The sequence below is a fragment of the Budorcas taxicolor genome, chromosome 11 (assembly GCF_023091745.1).
Source record: "Budorcas taxicolor isolate Tak-1 chromosome 11, Takin1.1, whole genome shotgun sequence".
Classification (NCBI taxonomy): Eukaryota; Metazoa; Chordata; class Mammalia; order Artiodactyla; family Bovidae; genus Budorcas; species Budorcas taxicolor.
The window spans coordinates 132,899,781-132,915,428 of record NC_068920.1 but is presented as its reverse complement, the minus strand read 5'-3'; the positions used below and the strand labels follow the sequence as shown (position 1 = coordinate 132,915,428).

Sequence of the window (15,648 nt, the reverse complement as noted above, 5' to 3'; positions counted from 1 at the left end):
TCAAACACTTAGCTTTCAAAATTCTGCTCAAATAATGTTGATGAACACAAATGTAGTGATGGGATGCTTTTAGAAATACTCAAAGCCTTTGGAAAGAAACAGCTTATATACAGGAATCTCAAACTGGCACACTGCTAATTCATTCCACGCAGTAGTTTTATTATGTCTGTATGGTGTTCTGAAAAGCAATGTAAGTAAAATCCATCAGAATAGCTAAAGTGCAAAAGGCGAAGTAGTATTGGTGAGAGTATGGAGGACCTAGAACTCTCATACAATCCTGGTAGGAATGTAAATTGGGATAACTACTTTGGAAACTATTTGGTGTTATCCACTAAAGTAGAAAAGATGCCTAGCTTTATGACTAAGCAGTTCTATTGCTAAAAATACATACATATGTACACACAAAAATATGTGCAAATATGATCATAGCGGCACTATTAATAATAGCCCCCAAACTGGAAATAACTCAAACGCCCACCAACAGTAGGATAAATAATATGGTATATGGGCTTCCCTGTGGCTCAGATGGTAACTAATCTGTCTGCCATGGAGGACACCTGGGTTCGATCCCTGGGTCAGGAAGATCCCCTGGAGGAGGGCATGTCAACCCACTCCAATATTCTTGCCTGGAGAATTCTATGGACAGAGGAGCCCTTTGGGCTACAATCCATAGGGTTGCAAAGAGTTGGACACGACTGAGCAACTAACACTATTTCTACACTATATTCATAAAATGGAATGCTACACAACAGTGGAAATGAATTAATTATTGCTTCACATAACAACATGATGACTCTGACAAACATAATGAGTCTGAGTGAAAGAAGCCAGACACAAAAGAGTACATACTACATGATTCCATTTATATAAAGTTCAAAAACATGCTCTGTGATGCTAGGAATTAGAATAGTGGTTACTCTGGGAGGAGAGGTAAAGGCCTGGAAAGGAACATGAGGTTTTTGGGTGCTAGTGACATTCCATTTATTAATATGGGAGGTGGTTTCACAGGTGTGTTTATTTTGTGAAAGGTTATTAAGCCATTCACTTAGAATTCGTACATTTTTATGTGTGTTTGCTATGCTTCAAGAAAAAAGAGCACTTAAAAGAATAAAAGCTATCTATGGCATGGAAAATAGATGGGGAAACAGCGGAAACACTGAGTGACTTTATTTTGGGGGGGGGGGCTCCAGAATCACTGCAGATGGTGATTGCAGCCATGAAATTAAAAGACGCTTACTCCTTGGAAGAAAAGTTATGACCAACCTAGACAGCATATTCAAAAGCACAGACATTACTTTGCGAACAAAGGTCCATCTAGTCAAGGCTATGGTTTTTCCAGTGGTCATGTATGCATGTGAGAGTTGGACTGTGAAGAAAGGTGAGTGCCGAAGAATTGATGTTTTTGAACTGTGGTGTTGGAGAAGACTCTTGAGAGTCCCTTGGACTGCAAGGAGATCCAACCAGTCCATGCTAAAGGAGATGAGTCCTGGGTATTCATGGAAAGGACTGATGCTGAGGCTGAAACTCCAGTACTTTGGCCACCTCATGCGAAGAGTTGACTCATTTGAAAAGACCCTGATGCTGGGAGGGATTGGGGGCAGGAGGAGAAGGGGACAACAGAGGATGAGATGGCTGGATGGCATCACCAACTTGATGCACATGAGTTTGAGTGAACTCCGGGAGTTGATGACGAACAGGGAGGCCTGGCATGCTGCGATTCATGGGGTTGCAAAGAGTTGGACACGACTGAGCGAATGAACTGAACTGATGGCTGATTCGTGTAGATGTTTGATAGAAAACAAAATTCTATAAAGCAATTATCCTTCAATTAAAAAATAATTTCTTTAAAAAAGAATAAGAGCAATGTCTACTTTCAACCATGATGAAGTGGCAGGATCTATAATTAGACTCACCCTTGAAAGTGAAAGTGAAAGTCGCTCAGTCGTGTACAACTCTTTGCGACTCCATGGACTATACAGACCGTGGAATTCTCCAGGCCAGAATACTGGAGTGGATAGCCTTTCCCTTCTCCAGCGGATCTTTCCAGCCCAGGGATTGAACCCAGGTCTCCCACATTGCAGGCAGATTCTTTACCACCTGAGCCACAAGGGAAGCCCAGGAATATTGAAGTGGGTACCCTATACTTTCTCCAGCGGATCTTCTCAACCCAGAAATCAAACCGGGGTCTCCTGCATTGCAGGTGGATTCTTTACCAACTGAACTATCAGGGAAGCCCAAATATCATCCTCTCTCTTATTCAATTATAACATTGAACAAAATATATAAAACAATGGTTTTAAGGCATTGGATAATAGGCAGGACAGTGATCCTGAGAGAATGAAAACAAAGGAAATGAGTCCTACCAATGTCCCAGGTCACCGTCTGGAGAGAGTTTCCAGGCTACCACACACAGATGGAACTCCTGAAGAGTTGGTGTTTCCACCAGCTAAAGACCTCACAACACACTGGGCATCGAGTACTTAGAAAGAGACTGCCTCAATACCAAGCCAAATTAGCCCCCATCTGAGAGGTGTTCTGGCCCCACCTAACAAAGCTTAAAAGCACACAGTAAAAGGGTTTAACTGTTCCCAAGTAACTGAACTGCATCCCATTCCAAACTCCCCAAGTATCTAAAAGAAAAAAAATTCTAAAAAGAATCCTAGTATCCAACAACATAAATTTCAAAATACCTGGCATCCAATTTAAAAATTACCTGTCACTCAAAGCAGAAGAAAAATCAACCAATAGAAGCAGATCCAGAAATGATACTGCTGATAGTATACAAGGACATTGAAACAGCTATGGGAAACCAGATATGGCCAGGGAAACCAGATGTTCAAGAAAGTAGAGGAGAGCACAAGCATCATGAGAGTAAATAGAAGATACAAAAGAGACGCAGATCAACATTCTGGAGATAAAAAATATACTGAATGGGATTGATAGCAGATTAAACATTAAATAAGAAAAGATTATTGACTGTGAAAACGTAGTAATGGAAACAATTCAAAATAAAACACAGGGAAAAAAGAAGACTGATTTAAAAAAAAAATGAACAGAACGTGAGTGAGTTGTTACAGCTTTAAGCAGCCTTATACACACAACTAGAGTCCCAGAAAGAGAGGGTTGGGTAGAGGAGAGAACAGAAAAGATATTTTAAAAAATAATGACTGAAACATTTCCAAATTTGATGAAAACTACAAACTAACAAATCAAAGAAGCTCGACAAACTCCTAGCAGAGAAAACATGAAGAAAACCACATCAAGGCACATCACAACCAAATAGCTAAAAAAACCAACGATAAAGAGAAACAGGCAGGAGTTTCCTGGTGGTCCACTGGCTAAGATACCTAACTTCCAAATGCAGGGGGACCAGGTTCGTTCCCTGGTCAGGGAACTATATCTGGCATGCCACAATTAAAAGAGTCTGTCTGCCGCCATAAGGATCAAAGATCTCACATGCCACAGTTCTGACCTGGTGCGGCCAAATAAATATTTTTTCTTTTAAAAATGAAGGTGAAATAGAAACAAGGAAGCTGTGACTCTGCTTCTGGGTGTGATAGATTAAGACCCTACCACATGATACTTCCCTGAAGAAAACATGGTAAAATCTTGGCTCAATACAAAAAGGAACTACCTGAAGATAATAGAGGAAGAACAGAATCAGACTGCCTACCTCTCTGAACCCTTGCTGACTCATGAATGGAGCACACAAAGCAGGCCGGCCAACGGCAAACTGAACTGAAGCTGAAGCTGGCGCTCTGCAAGCAGTGGAGAGCGAGCATAAGCAGACAGACTGAGCCCGGAGCCAAGCGTGTCTCAGGTGGCACACAACCTGAGACAAGTTCACAAGGCACACGATCCCACGGCCTGGGAAACTAGGACTGAAAACCCACGGCAGCCAAAAATGCATTAAAAAAATACAGCTGAAATATGTGCAATATGAATGAATCCTACGAGCATTATGCCAAGATTGAGAAGCCAGACACAAAAGACTACAGAATGTATGCTTCTGGTTCCACGAAATTCTGGAAAAGGCAAGATGACAGTGATAGAAAGCAGGTAAGTAGTTGCCAAGGGCCAGAAGTTAGAGGGAAAAGATTGACTGCTAATGACCATGAGGTAACTTTCTGATGTAACAGAAATATTCTATATCATGATTGTGATAATCAACCCTGTATATTCGTTGGAAGGACTGATGCTGAAGCTGAAGCTCCAATACTTTGACCACCTAATGTGAACTGACTCACTGGAAAAGACTCTGATGCTAGGCAAGATTGAGGGCTGGAGGAGAAGGGGGCGACAGAGGGTGAGATGGTTGAACGGCATCACTGACTCAATGGACATGAACTTGAGCAGACTCTGGAAGATAGTGAAGGACAGGGAATCCTGGCGTGCTGCAGTCCAGACACGACTTAGCAACTGAACAACAATATCATGACTCTGGTAGTGGTTGCATATCTGTATACACTTGTCAAGTCATTGAATTGGTAAATCTGATTGTATGTAAATTACACCTCAGTGAAGCTTATCCCCCAAAATTAAATAAATAAGGTTCATTTGACACACATAGGGCTTCCCAGGTGACTCAGTGGTAAAGAATCTGCCTGTGAATAGAGGAGACTGAGTTTTGATCCCTGGATCAGGAAGATCCCCTGGAGAAGGAAATGGCAATACACTCCAGTATTCTTGCCTGGGAAATTCTGTGGACAGGGGAGCCTGGGGGGCTATAGTCCATGGGGTCGCAAAGAGTTGGACAGGACTGAGCACTCACACATTACAATATAGGTTAAGTTCTTGCTACTTCCTCTCTGCCTCCAGCACCCACACGAGTTTGCAGTCTCTGACTAATGCTTTGTTTCTGAAGCTCTTTCACATACTTTATTTAATGTGTCACTCTGGCTGAGATTTGGAAATATCAGAATTTGCCTTTCAGAACTTTGTCTCCTTGGAACCCAAGAGGAAATAGAAGTTATACAACTTGTTAAGCTGTGAAAAGAAGGGAAGAAACATATAGGGCAAGGCCATGACTGCCACTAGGTTCTGCGAGTTAAGAAAAGTGTTCCCTTCTTCAAGTTAAAAACATTTAAAACTAGCTCAAGCTGTGCAGTAGTGTGTGCTGGCTCCACTCCTGGGCTTGGCCCAGGGAGCCTGTCAGGGTCTTGGCGTGCAGACCAAGGGCTGCTGAAACCGGGGCTGGTTTCAGGCCTGCTCACACCCCTGCTCTTTCCCACAGAGCCTAATGCCACTTCTTTCCCCTTGTCAAGCTGCGAGCCCGCCACACTCCGCCCTCCCCCAGTTTTCTAGGTGAACTATGTCAAGTGTAGAGTCGGGGGGAGGAGTGAGTGTTAGAAGTTGGGGTTCTGAGAGCATGGGTGGTGAGAAAAGAGACCTCAGGTCCACCCACAGTGCACTTAAGGCAGACATGGCTGTGCAATGGCTGTGAGTGTGTGCAAGCATTTGCTGTCAAGTCTGTGCAGGGCTGTGTCTGCAAATGGGGTTTGCATAGGTGGGGCTGCTCCCAGGAGCAGGAGCCCTAGACTGTCCGCACCGCTTGCCCATTCTTATTCAGCTTGGTATATGTCTGTCTGGCCATGTATGTTGCCTCCTTCAATGTGGTGCCTTTGTGCAGTGCACTGCCTGAACCACTGTACCTGGTGTCCCTGGATAAAGATCGCTAAAACCTCTCCTTCTTCCGGAAGGAAAAACCCCTCCCAGTCATCTGAGAAACAATAGGTAGAGGTATCAAATCTATTGAACATTTTCTTTCCTTATCTTCCTGAATGTTAGTTATATTATACATGACTGAAAGTCTCCAGGAGGAAAGCTGTGGGGTAAATGAGCATCCCCTATTGACTACCTCCATCTCTGGGGCCAGGCCACAGCATACAGAGACTCCTCTGTCCCTCATACCACTCAGGAGCCTCCTCCTTCCTTCTGACACGTTCTTTCCCGGAACAGCATGGACTACTGTCTATAGTTCACACTGTTGCTACCAAGTGACAGAGGACCTCAGCCTAGTATGGCACATCTTTTCTGTTGGGCCGATGCAGGGCCTCAAAGAGGGAATTGCATTTTATGCTTTAATAGTCAGAGGTTCATCTTTCCATTACATCTTGTTCCTCTTTTTTTAATGAACAAATCTGTGTTAAGCAACTACTGTTTGTCATGTGCTAGCTAGGTGCCAGAGATATTTCAGGGAACAAAAGACATTACATATATATATATATATAATTATATACTTTAATGCCTTTATTTATTACATCAGGTTTTTTAAAACAACCTAAGGACAATTGCTTTTACCAAATATTTTCTGCTCCCTGTGTTCACTGTCAGGGTAAATCTTTGCCCTTCGAAATCAAGTCCACGACTTGCCTGTGGTGCAGCGGATAAGAATCCACCTGCCAATGCAAGGAACACTGGTTTGATTCCTGGTCCAGGAAGATTCCACATGCCTTGGGGCACCTAAGCCCTTGCACCACGACTACTGAAGCCCCTGCACTCTAGAGCCTGTGCTCCTCAAGGTGAGCCCACCGCAATGAGAAGCCCGTGTACCACAAGGAAGAGTAGCCCCTGCTCACCACAATTAGGCAAAGCCCGAGCGCAGCAATGAAGACCCAGCAGAACCAAAAAAAAAGTAAAAATAAATAAATGATTAATTAACTTTTAAAAACTAAGTTCAAATAGCAAAGAGACTGGAAGGTACATACCACCAAATTGTTACCAATGGTGCCTTTATGGTTGGCTTTAAACACCCGTCCTTTCTGTATTTTGTAAAGTTTCAACATTAGTTATTTTTGTAAAGAAATAAAAGAGAAGTTACTCTAAAACAAACAAAACCTCACTTTAAATATTCCTTCCGCAGAGACACTTTCCCTGATCACCCATTTCTCCAGTAGGATTTAGGGACCCCTCTTCTGAGCACACAGTGCCCTGCTCTTTCTTCCCTGTCTCCTCGCACACAGAAGAAGCATAGGAATCATTCTTATGTGCCTCCTGCCTTGGACTCTGAACAGAAAAGCATGACCACGATGTATTCACCTCTGAGTCCCTAGCCCCAAATTATCAGTGCCTTGTAAGAGTACAGAAGAGCTTCCCAGGTGGCGCTAGCAGTAAAGAATCCACCTGCCGATGCAGGAAACATAAGAGACATGGATTTGATCCCTGGGTTGGGAAGATCCGCTGGAGGAGGGCATGGCGACCCACTCCAGTATTCTTGCCTGGAAAATCCCATGGACAGAGGAGCCTGGCGGGGTACAGTCCACTGGGCTGCAAAGAGTCAGAGATGACTGAGCGACTTGGCAGGCACACACACACGCATACAGGAGTTCAGAAAGTATCTATTCCATAAACAAATGGTAAGGTTATCAAGTTATGGCCTAGGAAACTTGACTGAGGTCCAGGGGCTAGACCTCCAGCAGAGAGGGAGGCAGTGGGTCTCAATGAAACACACCCAGGTCCAGGTCAGACCAGAAAGGAAATCTGACGCAACAGCCTCTGAGATTAGGCTAAAGCCTCTTTTAAATTTCCCAGGTGAGTATGAGAGGGGAAGGTTTGCAGAACCCGGGGATAGCCGAACCTGTGGGAGGGAATTCAGTAATCCTAGGTGAGGAGTGTCACGGTATGGAATGACCTATCCATTTGTTTGCTTTTCTGCTACGTGGCACCCCTCATTAGAGTGTGCACTCCTTGAGAATATGGATCTTATCTGACTTGTATCACAAGGGCTTGCCTGATGCCTGGATGGCACTCAATAAATATATGTTGAATTAATATTGAATGAACAAATTCACTCTAAACCAAACTCATGAGGTAGAGACCAGATATAGCATTATTCATTCATCCTGTGAAATACAATTGACAATAGGCCTAAAGAAACCCTAGTCAGCACATTCTTTACTCTGTGGGAAGGCGGATTTTAGAAGCCAAAAGTAGATCTGAGGGTTGCTTGGTAAATACAGAGGACTAAGGGCACTTGGAAGATCTTAAGAGATTGTGTCACTGAGCTGTGGCACCCCGATGAGTCACGCTTTCCCACAGGGGGAGGGACGTCCCTTGCCAAACAGGATCCTGCCTTGCCCAATGCCACCATCCCTTTCCTGTCACTGAGGGAGAAATACTGACAGTCTGTCCTGCCCCATTCCCCTTGCTCCATACTCCTTATCAGTCATAACGCCTCAGTCCTTCAGGCCTGACTTCACGTTACAGTGTCCAGGATTACACAGAGTCCCTATTGGTTACATTTTCCACTGTGGCTTCCTGGGGCGATTTCAGCTGCAACTTCACATATCCTGCTCAAGATAAACTATCCTAGACCCCAAATTAAGACCTTCCACTAAATGAGTTGCAAAGTCACTCATTGTCACTGGACCTCAGTTGCCCTACCTTGGAAAGATGAAATAATAAACCCTTTTTCATGTATCCTACAGAACTGTGAAGCAAAAAAAATTGAAGACTATGAATATGAGTGCCCTGGAACTTGTGCTTTTACCCTTACAATTAAAGTTCTATGCCAGATTCGCCATTAAGGAGCTATGTGACATTAAGTCATTTTGTGAGATGCTTAGCCCAGTATCTTGTTCCCAGTAAGCCTTCAGGAAGCACTGTTGTTGTTTAGTCACTAAGTTGTGTCTGATTCTTTTGTGACCCCATGGACTGTAGCCCACCAGACTCCTCTGTCCATGGGACTTCCCAGGCAAGAATACTGGAGTGGGTTGTCAATTCCTTTTCTAGGGTATCTTCCAGATCCAGGGATCGAACCCAAGTCTCCTACATTGGCGGGAGGATGCTTTACCACTGAACCACCAGAGAAGCCCCTTCAGGAAATGTTAGGATATGAGAAATCATATGATATGGACCGTGGAATGAACTGAGACACTTCCCACTTTCCCAAGGAGCATGCTTGGGAAAAAGTAGTTGATTGTTTTTCAGGAAGCTAGCATACTTTTGTTGAGTGGGTATAAACTTGAGATCATCGTCGACTGGTCTGGCAAAAAAGGAGGAATTTCAGAAGATGTATGGTAAGAGAGATGAAGAGAAGAGACTTGGCAGTAGGGTAGCAAGGGAGAAGACTTTGGGAGGAAGAACAGGTCTAGCTAGTCACATGGAGGGATCTAATTGTTTTGCATTGTGGGGTATGATGTAATCCTCTTCTCCATGCTCCCATGAAGCAGTCAGTAAAATTTCATGAGTCATAAATATTCTTGAATTTGAATGTATTGGGGGGATACAAACCAATTGCTCAGTCTGGCCTTGATGTTTAGAGAGAATGAGAAGCAAAAGCTGATCATCAGCTTAAAAATGAGGAGGTATATTTATGACCCTAAGGGCTCTTTCAGTCTTAATGTTCTATGATTCTATATATGTAAGAGACGGAATGTTGCCAGGAAATTCTGATACAGTAGGTTGGGGTGGGGCTTGGGAATTCCTATTAAAAAATTTACCTAGGTGATTACGATGCACCCTAACATTGGGCATTGCATGTAACATTGTCCACATACTCATCATATTCTAGTCAAATGTTTTATCACCCACAGAAAAATCACTCTCCTTCCCAATCTCCAGAGGCCACATTGCTGCCAGAAGCAATTAATTAGGGTGTGATCAGAGATTATAAATTCACATTAATGTTGTCCTAAATAAAACGTGTTTACAAAAACAATGTTGTATTAGTGGGGGGAAAGAATACAATAAATGGTGCTGGGATATTGGATAGCCACACCCAAAAGAATGATATTGAATCCCTACCTCGCAACATAGCTTTTAAAAATAAACTTAAAATGGATCATAGACTGAGATGTAGGAGCCAAAACTATAAATGCTTCAAGCACAAGAGAGGAGTAACTCTTCTTGACCTTGTATTAGGCAATGGGTTTATAAGACATGATACCAAAAGCATAAGTGAGAGAAAAAATAAGGGAAATTAGACTCTATTAAAATGTAAAATGTTTATGCTTCAGTAAATACCATCAATAAAATGAAAAGAAAACTCATAGACTAGGAGAAAATATTTCAAATCATATATCTGATAAGAGGTTGTATGAATAACTTACAAATTAAAAAGAAAACACAGAATTCTCTAGTGGCCCAATGCTTAGGAATCCACCTGCCAGAGCAGGGGACACAGTTTCAATCCTTGGTCTAGGAAGATTCCACATGAGCAACAAAAGAAGCCACCACAATGAGAAACCCTCACACTGAAACAGAAAGTAGCTCCCACTGGCAGCAACTAGAGAAAGCCCACACACAGCAACAAAGACCAGTGCAGCCATAAACAAATAAAAGAAAAAATGGTTTGTGGTTTACTTTTTAAAGACAGCACAGAGGACTTCCCTGGTGGTCCAATGGCTAAGACTCTAGAGTCCCAATGCAGGGGGCCCAGGTTCCATCCCTGGTCTGGGAACTAGATCTCACATGCTACAACTAAAGATTCCGTGTGCCAAAACCAAGGCTTGGCACAGCCAAATAAATAATAAAATAAAATAAATAAATAAATATTAAAAGTAGGCAAAGGCTTTGAATATACATTTCTCCAAATGGCAATAAGCACATGAAAAGATGCTCAACATCATTAATTTGGGGAACACCAACCAAAATCATAGGCTTCCCTGGTGGTTCCGACAATAAGAAATCCTGCAAAGCAGGAGACCCAGGTTTTGATCCCTGGGTTGGGAAGATCCCCTAGAGAAGGGAATGGAAACCCACTCCAGTACTCTTGCCTGGAGAATTCCATGGACAGAGGATCCTGACGGGCTAAGTCCGTGGAGTCTCAAAGAGTCAGACATGACTGAAGCGACTAACACTTCACTTCACTTCACCCATCAGGACAGCTAAAACAAGAAAGACAAAATAACTTGTGGTGCTGAGGAGGTGGAAACACTAGAACCCTTATACACTGCTAGAATGAATTTAAATCGTGTGGCTACTTTGGAAAATAGTTTGGCAATTCCTCAAAAAGTTAAACAAGAAGTTACCATACGGCTCAGCAATTCCATTCCCAGGTAGGTACCCAAGATAACAGAAACACACATCCACACAAACACTTGTACATAAACGTTCACAGCAGCATAGCTCATAATAATACAAAGTAGAAAAAACACAAAAGTGCATCACTGAGGAATATATAAACAAAATGTGGTATTCCCACAGGATGAAATATTATTCATTTGCTGCAACATGCAAAAACCTTAAAGATATTATATTAATTTAGAGAAGCCAGTCACAAAAGTCTACCTATTGTGTGATTCCATTTATATGAAATGTCCAGAACAGGCAAATTCATAGCGATGGAAAGTAGATTAGTGTTTGCTGTTCTTGCCAGGAAAATCTGAAGGACAGAGAAGCCTGGTGGGCTACCATCCATGGGGCTGCAAAAGAGTCCGACAAGACTGAATGATTGAGCAGCAACAGCAGCAGGGGGTAAAGGAAGGTTCTGGCGGGGGGCGGGTGGGGGGGCGCGGATTGGAGTTGGGAAGTGGTGGCTAATAGATATAGTTTCTTTGGGGGAGTGATGAAAATGTTCTAAAATAAAACGGTGGTAATGCACATTAATGAAGTCTCCTTTATGTACAGTTGGGAAGGTCCCCTGTAGGAGGAAATGGCAACCCACTCCAGTATTTTTGCCTAGAGAATCCCATGGACAGAGGAGCCTGGCAGGCTACAGTCCATGGGGTCGCAAAAAGTCGGACACGACTGAGCTACTAATATATATTTTATTTAATAGCTGCATACCATTCTGACTATACTGAAAACCATTGACTTAAATAAAGGGTGAATTTTGTGCTGTATGAATGATATTTCAATAAAGTTGTTTTTTAAAAATGTTGCCTATACCATGTGACCATACAAAAAATTCTTAGGGACTTTCCTGGGTTCCGGTGGTTAAGACGTTGACCTTCCAACACAGGAGACCCAGTTTCAGTCCTGGTCAGGCAACTGGATCCCACATGTTGTAACTAAGAGTTCACAGGTTGCAGCTAAAGATCCCGTGTGCCACAGCTAACACCCAGTGCCACCAAACAAAGAAATATTTTAAAATAATAAAAGTAGAATAAAATGCAAAAACAAAAAACTTATATACGAAATGGAATATTTTATCTTATTTATTTTAGTTTTGGCTGTGCTGGGTCTTTGTTGCTGCACAGGCCCTTCTCTAGTTGCAGCAAATGAGGGCTCTTCTTTAGTTGTGGTACGTGGACGTCTCGTTACAGAGGTTTCTCTCATCGTGGAGCATGGGCTCTAGGGCTCTCAGGCTTCAGTAGTTGCAGTGGGTGAGCTCAGTAGTTGCAGTTCCGAGCTCTAGAGCACAGGCTCAATTGTTGTGGCCCACGGGCTTAGTTGCCTCGCCACATGTGGAATCTTCCCAGACCAGATATCGAACCCATGTCTCCTGCATTGGCACGTGGATTCTTTACCACTGAGCCACCAGGGAAGCCCCACAGAATGGAACATTTTAGATTATGTATTCCATTGCTCAACCAACAATACACACTGTGTTAGTCAAGTCTTCTCCAAGTGACAGAAATCCAGTTTAAACTGGTTTAAGAAAAGAATAGAATGTACTGGCTCCCGTAGCTGAAAATTACAGGGGTTGTTGACTTTTAGGCATGGTCAAATCTAGAAGCTCAAATGCTGTAATCCAAGAATCCCCTTCTCTCCACCCTTCAGCTCTGCTTTCCTCTATGTTGGTTTCATTCTCAGGCAGACTCTCTCCAAATGATGGCAAGTTGGCCACCAGTTTCTATGGGATTGCAACCTAATTTAGCAGGGAAAGAAAATATGTTTCTCAACAAAAATCCAGGATTAGATGTTATTTTTGTGGCCTGGGTCATATGTGTGGCCAAGGGGGTGCATATTGGCCCAGCATTATGATAGGGTGCAAAATATAGTGAGTTATTGTTGATGTTATAAATTTCAAAATTGGATTATTTAAAACAAGTCACCTTTAATTCAGTTAAACATATGGATCAAACTATTAATTTAAAAAATAGATTGCAAAAGAGGCAGACAAATGCTTGGCATTTTGCAGTTTGATTTTTGCAAGGTGCTAGACAAGTTTTTCATGATATCTTTGTAAACAGACTGGATAACTGAGTTAACTGGAGTCATGGTTCATTGATAGCCATTTCCAAAAAGGACTGATGAATAAGTGAACCTAGTAGATCTTGGGGGATCACAGAGATCTGCTATTAATTGTGACCTGGTTGACCTGTTTACTAATTACTTAGATACTGATACAGAAGTCATACTTATTGGATGAAGGGAGATTACAGGACTAAGAGCAGTTAATATGTTGGATGACAGAGGCAAGGTTCAAAATAATTTTCTTTTTCTTCTGGATAATTTCAAACATTCACAGATGTAGACATTTTATTATAGTACAGTAAACCCCATCTAGCAGAGACATTACTTTGCCAACAAAGGTCTGTCTAGTCAAGGCTATGGTTTTTCCAGTGGTCATGTATGGATGTGAGAGTTGGACTGTGAAGAAAGTGCCGAAGAATTGATGCTTTTGAACTGTGGTGTTGGAGAAGACTCTTGAGAGTCCCTTGGACTGCAAGGAGATCCAACCAGTCCATCCTAAAGGAGATCAGTCTTGGGTGTTCATTGGAAGGACTGATGCTGAAGTTGAAACTCCAATACTTTGGCCACCTGATGAGAAGAACTGACTCATTGGAAAAGATCCTGATGCTGGGAGGGATTGGGGGCAGGAGGAGAAGGGGACGACAGAGGATGAGATGGCTGGATGGCATCACTGACTCGATGGACATGAGTTTGAGTGAACTCCGGGAGTTTGTGATGGACAGGGAGGCCTGGCGTGCTGCGATTCATGGGGTTGCAAAGAGTTGGACATGACTGAGCAACTGAACTGAACTGAACTGAACTGAACCAATTGTCCAGCTTGGATAATTTTCAACTCATGGCCAATCTTCTTTCTCCTATTCCCCCACCCCACCTTCCCTTCCCTTCCCTCATTTTATCTTGAAGCAAATCCCAGTCTATTTGTTAAAAACAAAACTCAAACACTATCATTACATTAAAAAGAAAACTCAATAATTTCTAAACATCATAAAACATCCATTTTTTAAACTTACAATTGTCTCACAAATGGTAAATTTTTTTTGCAGTTTATTTGTTCAAATCAGGATCCAAACAAAGTCCATACATTGTAATTTATTGATGTGAGGTCTCTTTTATTCTACAAGTTGCTCTCTCTGCCACTTTTTACCTTGCAATTTGTTTGTTAATGAACCAATAATCTTGATAACAAAATGACAGTAGAGATAAATAGATGTAATACTAAAATTGCATCTTATAAAGTCAGCTGTAACAGTACAAAATGTAAGAGACACTTGTAGTTTGTGAATAAAAGTCTAGGATTTTCAGTTGGCCACAAACCTAAAATACTCAACACTACGATATAGTTGCCAAAGTCCAAATACATATACCTAGGTTACATTAACCCTAGTACCTACGCACACCATGAGACATGGGGGGTCTTTTCTACCACACCAGCTCAAACCCTGCCTGGAATATTGTCCTGATTGTGGCTCCCAATCCAGTTTTTCAGAGGAACTGAAAACTCGTGAGCGTAGACAAAGCCCTGATCCTGGTAGGAAACTTGAAACACACTTCCTTTGGCCAGAGAGTGGCAAGTGGAGAAGGGAGTGGGAAGCTAGCTGTTTATCTGGGTGTGTGACTCAAGGCAGAGTGTTCTTAGAAACTGGGCATGCACAAGGTGATGATGCTGAGAGAAGTGATCCTGGAACATTACATTTAGGAGTTCTGAAGTTAAAGAAAGGGAAGAAGAAGCTCATAGTTAGTGGGAGACACAGAAATAATCAGATCCAAGGGACTTTGCTGGTGGTCCAGTGGCTAAGACTTGGTGTTCACAATGTAGGGAGCCCTGGTCCTACTAGAACCCTCATATGGCCACTAAAGATCCTACGTACTGCGACTAAGCCCTGGAACAGCCAAGTAAACAAATAAATATTTAAAAGGGTGGGAGTGAGCCTCAGAAAAGCCTGCTCAGTGCCTAGAAGCGTGTGGTTTAAAAGGAAGAAAGTGGCAGTCCCGCTTGAAGTCCCAGAGCGCCTTCTTGTAGTCTGCTGCCTCTCACCTGGGGGCAAAGGGAAAAGCGGTGAGATGACGGAGCTACACCATTCACAGCCAGCTAGAGCATCTGCAGTCCAAGTACATCGGCACCGGCCACGCGGACACCACGAAGTGGGAATGGCCGGTGAACCAGCACCGCGACTCCTACTGCTCCTACACGGGCCACTTCGATCTTCTCAACTACCTCGCCATTGCCGAGAATGAGAGCAAAGCGCGAGTCCGCTTCAACTCGATGGAGAAGATGCTGCAGCCTTGCGGCCCGCCAGCCGACAAGCCAAGCCGGAGGAGAACTGAGACCCCGCGGTATCACCGCTAGGTGCTTACCCAGGGCGTCCCGCATGGACTGCCTTCCTAGTGGACCCTGTTTTCCTGTGGAACACAGCGTTGGGAGACCGTCAGGACCTCTGAGAACTGGGACTGGACTGTGGAGCAAACTTTAGAGAAGACGGCACTGGAGTGAGACGGGATTTAGAGGCTTGTTTCCGGCTAGTTGATTGCTGCTTTTTACATAAAGTTTAGAAATGTTTCAAAAAAATA

At 43.0% G+C, this 15,648-nt stretch overlaps 1 protein-coding gene across 1 annotated transcript; it reads left to right on the top strand.

The window, feature by feature from the left end:
* Positions 1-4,039: 4,039 nt before the first annotated feature.
* LOC128055722 (splicing factor 3B subunit 5-like) lies at positions 4,040-15,427 on the top strand. The gene is made up of 2 exons (XM_052648264.1): positions 4,040-4,059; positions 15,151-15,427. Exons 1-2 carry the CDS (start codon positions 4,040-4,042, stop codon positions 15,425-15,427), a joined length of 297 nt encoding a protein of 98 aa, XP_052504224.1.
* The last annotated feature ends 221 nt before the right edge of the window (positions 15,428-15,648 follow it).